At 37.7% G+C, this 8,379-nt stretch overlaps 1 protein-coding gene across 1 annotated transcript; it reads right to left on the reverse strand.

Moving 5' to 3' along the window:
• Positions 1–287: 287 nt before the first annotated feature.
• Positions 288–7,828, reverse strand: LOC148920045 (GDSL esterase/lipase At5g45670-like). Its single transcript, XM_089044528.1, has 6 exons — positions 7,555–7,828; positions 3,678–3,932; positions 3,112–3,236; positions 2,618–2,866; positions 664–922; positions 288–590 (listed from the first exon to the last, which is right to left on the reverse strand). Exons 1-6 carry the CDS (start codon positions 7,826–7,828, stop codon positions 373–375), a joined length of 1,380 nt encoding a protein of 459 aa, XP_088900654.1. The 3' UTR covers positions 288–372.
• Positions 7,829–8,379: the final 551 nt, after the last annotated feature.

Raw genomic sequence — 8,379 nt, forward strand, 5'->3', positions numbered from 1 at the left:
GTCAAGTGCTTCTCCATAAAGCGCTTCTATAGCCTATAAGCATTTCTAAACTTTTTTAAACGCTGTCAGAAGCGTTTTTTTGTTGTCAGAAAGCACTTTTAGCCCTTTATAAGAATCACTCCCAAACGTAAGATTAAGTTTATAATACTATCTTATGTATGAATTGTTTGAGTATCATAGTAACTACAGCATTCTAAGCAACCATTTATATAGAATTAAGCTGCATTCATGCCAATACAAAGCATGCCATTTCTAGAAATGACAGTGAAACCTTAAAATTTGCGCTTGATTACAGGATCTACCTTTGTTTCTTTTATATATATTCCACAAGCAGCTGTTAGGAACTTTATTTCTTTTTAACTGATTGCACAGTTACACTTGTGCCAAGTGGCTGATATCATATGGGACAGCATCAGTAGGAAGTGTAGCTTTGTATGCTCTTCGTCCTACAACAACATTCGAAATCTCAGTTGGATGGAAAGCATCCCAAAATGAATATTGGGTCCTGTTTTGGCATGGGGTACTGAGGGGGACACATAGGCCGGTCTCAGTTTCCGCCTCACAGCATGGGGCATCTGAAACCACAGAACCTGAAATACAAGAGGGGGTTGATATATTCTTGACTGTCCATTGTTAGTTTAATTTGTTGAAAACTATACATACCAACAGATGCAGCAGCACTGGATAATCCAATCCCAAAATAGTCTATGAAAGTGAACTTGGCATCGATCAGGTTGGTGTTAAGGTCAGTGAGAAGTGATTTAAGCCCTTCGTTGAAAAGTTGGACTGCATTGTTGATTTTAGCAGAGCATAATAAGGAGCTGATGTTTGTGCCACCGCACATAGCCACTTCAAAGGGTGTAGACCCAATCGCACCTATCCCAAATAAGGCTATCTTTCTTGCCCCAGTTTTGTACAACCTCTAGCATCATCAGAAAGCTCAGTAAGCTTTGTTCACTAAGTTTGTAGCAAAGTAATAACAATACAGTCAATTAGAATCAGGGTTTTTATCATGAATGGTCCATAAAGTTGCTAAAACAAGGCAAAGTATAGCACACGTCTCTTGCTCAGCAGGGCTATATGCTCTCTTTTGTGGACCTCAAATGTGAAGGAGATTGCTTTGTTGAACAAAAACGTGACTTTTCTGTTACATGGCGGTTAGCTGAAAATGGTACTTAAGTGACGAGGGGTAAATTTAAAAGATATTCAACCAAGAACGCAGCAAACTTCACACTCTAGACCTTGACCAAATACTCTTATGACTAGTCAACTGTCATATATGAATTATACCAAACAATAACATACACAGAGCATACAAATATGTACCTGCAAGCCTAGAGAATTACTAGTGACAACCTAGGCACTCAGAATGATCCGTCAATCTAGGCATCCCATGTGCTAGCAACAACTATAGTGAAAGTGTGTGAAGACAGCATAATCAAGCAAACACCAAACAGCAAAAAGATGACTAGTCAACTGCACAAACCCAGATGACTAGTCAACTGTCAAGAACACAAACCCAGAAAATTTACAGAGTTGGAAACCAGAAACTGTTTACCCAGAAACCCACCATTGGGAAAAACTGGGGGTCATCAACCGACCAAGCAATCCACTAAGTAGAAAAAGATTCTTACAAAGGAACACAAGCAAGCTCAAGAAAAACCTAGATCTATTTAGGAAGATGAGCTATACCTCCTTTGTGCAATCTTCTTCTCCAACTTAGTAAAGCTTGAAGCTCAGTTCTTCATGGCAATGGCAGCTCCATCTCCAGCTCGTTCATCCCATGACACTAGCTTGCAAGCTCCAACACAAACCGAAACCAATTTGGATTCAAAGAAGAATGACCAATTTCTTCAAGAAACCATACTCTTGAAGAAATCAATCTTCATCTGACCTAGATATAAATGATAGAATGATTTAAGTAGCTAGATCAGATTTGTGTTTCAAATCAGTTTTTCAAAAGAAATCAATTAGAAAAACTTATAGATGAAATAAGATAGTTCTCTCGAGGAAGAAGAAGCGAAAGATGACAAGCCAAACTTTCCAAAACTTCCACTCAAAAGAGACAACCACCAAATGACCAAAAACGAGCCTTTACAGCCAAAAAATTCCTTAGGTCAGAAAAACAGATGGCAGCAGAGAGAGAGAAAGAGGAATAGGACAAAACAGTTTGTTATCCAGCTGGAAATTCTACAGAGCAAGGATGACTAGTCATCTGAGAAACGGATGACTAGTCATCATTTTTATGAAGACTGTTTTATGAAATGATATGTAATGCACAATACCTTTATCAAATTGCTTGAACCTCCATACAACAGAAGTTAGAGAGGAGCACCAAGAAAGGTTTTCCTTAATCTAAACTTGAGCTTGATAAATAACAACACACATCCTATTACAAAGTTGTCAAGGGAAGCCAAAAGAAAATAGTAAAAACCATACATTAACATTAGCATTTCAAATTAATAGTTTGCAACGTACCATGCCAAATTATCTGTCACTAAGAAGAATATTAATTAATATTGGTGATTAACAGTTTGACAACGTAACATGCCAAATTATCTGTCACTAAGAAGAATATTAATTAATATTGGTGATGGTAGTGAAAGTTACTACTAACTCTTAGTTGCTCAGAAAACTCCTGAATAAGAACTCCTGCATATTGGTCTGGGGTATATTTGCGGCTAGTTGAGTATAACCTTGGCATGAAGTAGTTATTAATGTAGTCATTGCTGCCAATTCCAACTGTATATATGCACTTGCCCAGGTACTGCACAGCTGATGGACGATTATTTCTCATAAGGGATTCAATCCGATTTATTGTGATTTGGTGATTCAGCAACTGCTGATTGAAGCTTATTCTGATTAACTGCAAAATAAAACATGGGGATCATATTACATATGGGGTAGGAGTTGCCCTTACAACTTTCGACTTTTTGGAAAATATATGCACAACGATTGCAGGAAAATTTTCTTCATGGATTTTAGAAAAAGTGTGATTTATTGCTAACAACCATGCGGATGAAGTAGAAGAGTGCAATTCTGTAACTGCATCATATTTTGGAACCAGAAAAAATAAATAAATAAAAATTTGGAGTGCATGGGTCAAATTACCTGGTTCCGTCCAGATTCGTCACGAATACCAGCTGCACCAGATGCATAATTCACGCCTTCGAGTATTTTCCGTCCTCTTGCAGTAGCAAAAGGTGGAATGTAATGACTAAACCCTAATAATTCAGCTGTAATAAGGAAATATTCAACGTATTAGTTTCTTTTGTGCTTTTGTGGTGCAACAGCCCACATGAGCCTCTGCACTAGTTTAGAGAGAGAGAGAGAGAGAGAGAGAGAGAGAAATACATGGAATTAAAACTTAAAAAAGAAAATTCTTTAAAGTTTGCCTCTAGTTTTTAATTTTTCATTCTATATCTATTTCCTCCTTCTCCCTCGAATTATATCTCTGCTTCTACTTTGTTCTCTCTCATTTCTCATTCTCTATCTTTTGGTTGAAAAGAAAAATACATGGACTAAATTGATCAAATAAAAAATTTAAAGAAGAATTCAAACCCGAGCAATACACAGAGATAAGATAATGCATTTAACCTAGAGTAAAATAAAGGGCGATTCACAGATTAACATAATAATGTACTTGAATTTTAGAAGAAAAAAACCAGAAGACTGACCAATGACATCAACTAAATTACGTCCATTGGAAAACCTTCCTGTTGGACCCCTTGGAAAATCAATGCCATAGGGTGGATAATTCACTCTGGCCAATGTCAAGAGGCCATTGTTGTTTCCAGTATCGGAGATTGAGTCTCCAAAGACAAAGTAACAAGGAACTTGTGGTTCCCCATGAACCAAATTACAACACAAGTTTATGGCAACCAACAGCAAAATAGTGAACACCCACAATTGCCTCACAATTTCACGTCTCACTGAAGAACAAAAATAACTCTTTTAGGGCAGACGAAAGAGCATGGGATCGAAGAATATGTGGTGGTTTGGATATTATACAAACTGGGAGGATAATTATATATGCTTAAAAAATTAATTGGGTCTATTAATTGTGGCCAAAGTTAACCAAACAAGCTCTAGATGGTAGAACGATAAAAACAAGTCAGTGGGGAGGATAAAGAGGCAATAGTTAGCATAGCCCTAGGGTCAGTGGCACTATTGGGTGACAGCCAGTACTGGTACTTCAGAAAAAAATGGTAAGTACTTAGTTAAAACTGGCTATAGGGTGGGTGGCTTTATGCCAATGTGATGAGGATATTAGAAGATATTTATGGTGGATCGAGAGGTGGTTGACGTGGTGTTTCAACCTCGTGTTGGCAATGGGACTGCACATGCAATGGCCCAATTTGGATTGGAGAAAGGTTTGCGGTTTTTTTGGAAGATATTGCCCCCACTTGGCTGGAGCAAGTACTAGAGAGTGATAGGATGCAATCTTAACAGTTTTTTGCTTTTCTTTGTGGTTTATTTGGAGGTGTTGTACTTTTTTGTTGAACGATATAATTACAATTACATATTGATGGTCCACAAAGTAATATTTCACTTTGCACTTATTTTTGGCCTAATTTTCTCCCCCCGCCACGAAATTAAAAGAACCACGTACATGTGGTTTACTCAACTTCTTCAAAATTGGACATGAATGATAAAAAATAATAATAATAATGATCCACTATTCATACTACCATATTTTCTTATACCTTTTCCCTTTTTACTTTAAAATAATAATATTCACATGAAGGAACACGCGGCATTATGTGTGTTCGGGGTAGATTGACAAACATATAGGTAGAAGTGGGGATCGAACGCATACAATTTGAAAGAAAATGACGAAAACACTCTGATACCATGTTAGAATTAAAATGTTCAATCAAAAACCAAATGGTCATGGACTCATGGGTAAAGAGGTAAATGATATCTTTTAAGAGCATCCGCAATCATGCTCTCTATTCTTTAGTTAAATTTTATCTAAAAACATATAAAAGTTATTTTGTGAGCTCTCTATAAAATTTAAACTTCAATCATGCTCTCTAGTTTAGAGAGTCATAAATACTATAACTCTTTTTTAATTGGTCCATCTCTATTAAAAATAATATAAAAATAATTAACATTAATTAAAGGTTTGAAATACTTAATTATTAAATAAAGCAACATTAAATTATAGTGAGCCACTAAGAGTCTTTTCTCTCTCCTCAGATTTAAGAGCTCGTAGAGGTCTCTCTATTTTATGAGGTGGATATGGAGCATAGTTGGAGTTGTATTTTTCCAAATTCTCCTAAAATTTATCTAAGGAGATGGTTTAGGGAGCCCATTGTGGATTCTCTAACCTTTTGCTGAAAGTTTTATTTCGCAATGTGGAATTTATTTGAGAAAAATCAGAAAATAATATTATGACAAATAAAAATGCAAAAAATTTATGTAAAATCAATAACTAAATACAGAAATAGTAGACCGAAAATTAAACCAAAAACCTAACTTGAATAAGAGATAGAAAGCTTGCAGATTTGCATTCAAATGTTCACTATGTTTTAACTATCACAATGGGTTTAGCACTTGAACTCTAGCAACTAAAAAGAATGACAACATCTCCAACAGCAGTCGCAAATCAAACGCTTCAAATTGAAGTTTGTTGACCTATATAGCAATTTATAAAGCCTTGTTTGCTACTTTAATATTTTGTGCCCCAGCACACTTCAAATCAATTAATGTATATTTGAAAATGGTACTTAGGTGACAAGGGGTAAACTTAATCACACAAACAAGACACAACAACACAGCAAGCTTCACACACTTTAAACCTAGACCAAATACGCATATGACTAGTCAACTACTAGTCAAGAAACAATCGCAACCAATAGAATGCACAGAGCATGCCACAATGTACCTGCAGTCCTAGAAGATTACTAGTGACAACCTAGGCACTCAGAAGGACCCGTCAATCTAGGCATCCCCTGTGCTAGCAACAACTATGGTGAAAGTGTGTGAAATCATCATTATCATGTAATCATCAAACAGCAGATACAGATGACTAGTCAACCACCAAGAACACAAACCCAGAAAAATTACAGATATGCAAAACAAATTTTGTTCACCCAGAAACCCACCATTGGGAAAAACTGGGAGTCATCAACCGACCAGGCATTCCACTAAGTAGAAAAAGATTCTTACAAAGGAAACACAACCAAGCTCAAGAAGCACCTAGGTCTATTTAGGAATATGAGCAATACCTCCTTTGTGCAATCTTCTTCTCCAACTTAGCAAAGCTTGAAGCTCACCTTCATGGCAATGGCAGCTCCTTCTCCAGCTCATTCCATGGCACTAGCTTGCAAGCTCCAACACAAACCAAACCAATTTGGATTCAAAGGAGAAAGACCAATTTCTTCAAGAAACCATACTCTTGAAGAAATCAATCTTGAATCCGACCTAGATATAAATGATAGAATGATTCAAATAGCTAGATGCAGATTTGTGTTTCAAATGCAGTTTTTCAAAAAGAAATCAATTGGAAAAACTCATAGATGAAATCATGGTTCTCTCGTGGAAGGAGAAGCGAAAGAAGGCAAGCCAAACTTTCCAAAACTTCTGCCCGAAAAGAGACACCACCAAATGAGAAATCTCGTGGGCTATACAGACCACAAAATCGTTAGGTCGGAAACCACTTGGCAGCAGAGAGAGAGAAAGAAGAATAGGACAAAACAGTTTGTTATCCAGCTGGAAACAAGGATGACTAGTCATCTGAGAAACGGATGACTAGTCATCATTTTATGAAGACTGTTTAATGTAATGATATGCAATGCTCAAAACCTTTGTCAAATTGCTTGAGCCACCATAGAGCAGAGATTAGAGAAGAGCACCAATAAAAGTTTTCCCTAATCTAGACTTGAGCTTGATAAATTACATTACACATCCTATTACAAAGTTGTCAAGGAAGCCAAAAGAAAATAGTAAAACCATACATTAACAATCTCCCCCTTTTTGGCTTTCCTTGACAACACACTCTCTAAGAACACTCAACCCAAAACCGAGACTAAGGAGATGATGAAGTGAGGGTACCTGCAAGAACAACCAATCTTCCCAGCACAAAAACAAGCATATTATCACAGAAATTTTTAAAACACTATGCAATGTGGGGTTGAGAGTGTTCTCCCCCTTGTTGATAAGGAAAGTGCAAAAAGGCAGAGAGATAGAAACACCAGATAAAAAAGATTAACCACAAAGTGATAGGCAATTAGGAACAAGATTAACAGCAAATGTTCATAGATGGATGACTAGTCAACCAACAATAGTCTAAAAGCAGTACAGAACATAGAGTTATGACTAGTCAAATATCAGTTGTTCAAAATAGGACAGAACAACTCCCCCTATCACAATGCATAGAGTACCCACAATGTGTTTACAAAAACAAACCCCCCTAGCAAAATGCACAGACTACTCACAATGGGATTACAAAACACCTCCCCTTTTCAAAATGCACAACCTATCTAGATGTAATCTTCCTATCTAGGACACAGCCGAGAGCAGCACCAAGCTAAAAGATCAAAGAGCCACCAGAATCCACAGAGTCATCCGAGTCCTCATCGGTGGCGGAAGCGGTGAGATCTGCAGCGACAGCAGCAGCAGCAGTGGAATCGAAGTGGATGGAATGAGGGTCAAAAGATGTTGGATATACTCCTCCTTGGCAGCCGGTGAGCTCGAGAGAGGCATTCTCGGAGGAAGACGACAGTGAGAAAGGTCCTGGAAACTCTCGGCTAAGGGCAGCAGAGGCCTTGCCATAAGGAGCAATGGGGATGCCACTGATCGGAATCAAGAAATGCCACCCCATTTTTCTCACAAAGGCGCTGAATCAGACAGGGAAACACAAGAGTCCCCTTGTGCTTGGTACCATGACCAATGGTTTTCCCAAGAATGGCATTATATAGGATATCACCAAGGGGAATTTTATCATGATTCACCATGGATATCATGAGTTGGCAGGCAGCAAGAGTGGGATTAGAATTGTTCCCAGTGGGGAGAACATTATGACGGATAAAATCCCACAAAAATTTATAAAAAGGGGACAGGTAAGACTTGATAGGCAGACCTTTAGAGGTCAAAGGCAAGGATTGATCAGTGTATGCCATGGATTTAAAAAGATCAACAGAGTATTCAGCAGAAGCAAGAGCAAATTTTGCAAAATCAAAACCAGGGCATGATCGAAAACCTAAGACCCGATTGATAACAGATGGTTTCAGAGTAATGGGTACTGACCTAACCAAAATCTGAAACTTGGACTCCTTAGGGTCAGTAGGAAAGTTAGAGTAAAATTCTTGAACAACAGGGATGTTAAACTTACTAGACAGAGAATTTAGGGCTTGAAGGTGGTAGTGCTCCAAA

Source organism: Prunus mume, linkage group LG2 (assembly GCF_029339155.1).
Source record: "Prunus mume cultivar Tortuosa linkage group LG2, ASM2933915v1, whole genome shotgun sequence".
Taxonomy (NCBI): Eukaryota; Viridiplantae; Streptophyta; class Magnoliopsida; order Rosales; family Rosaceae; genus Prunus; species Prunus mume.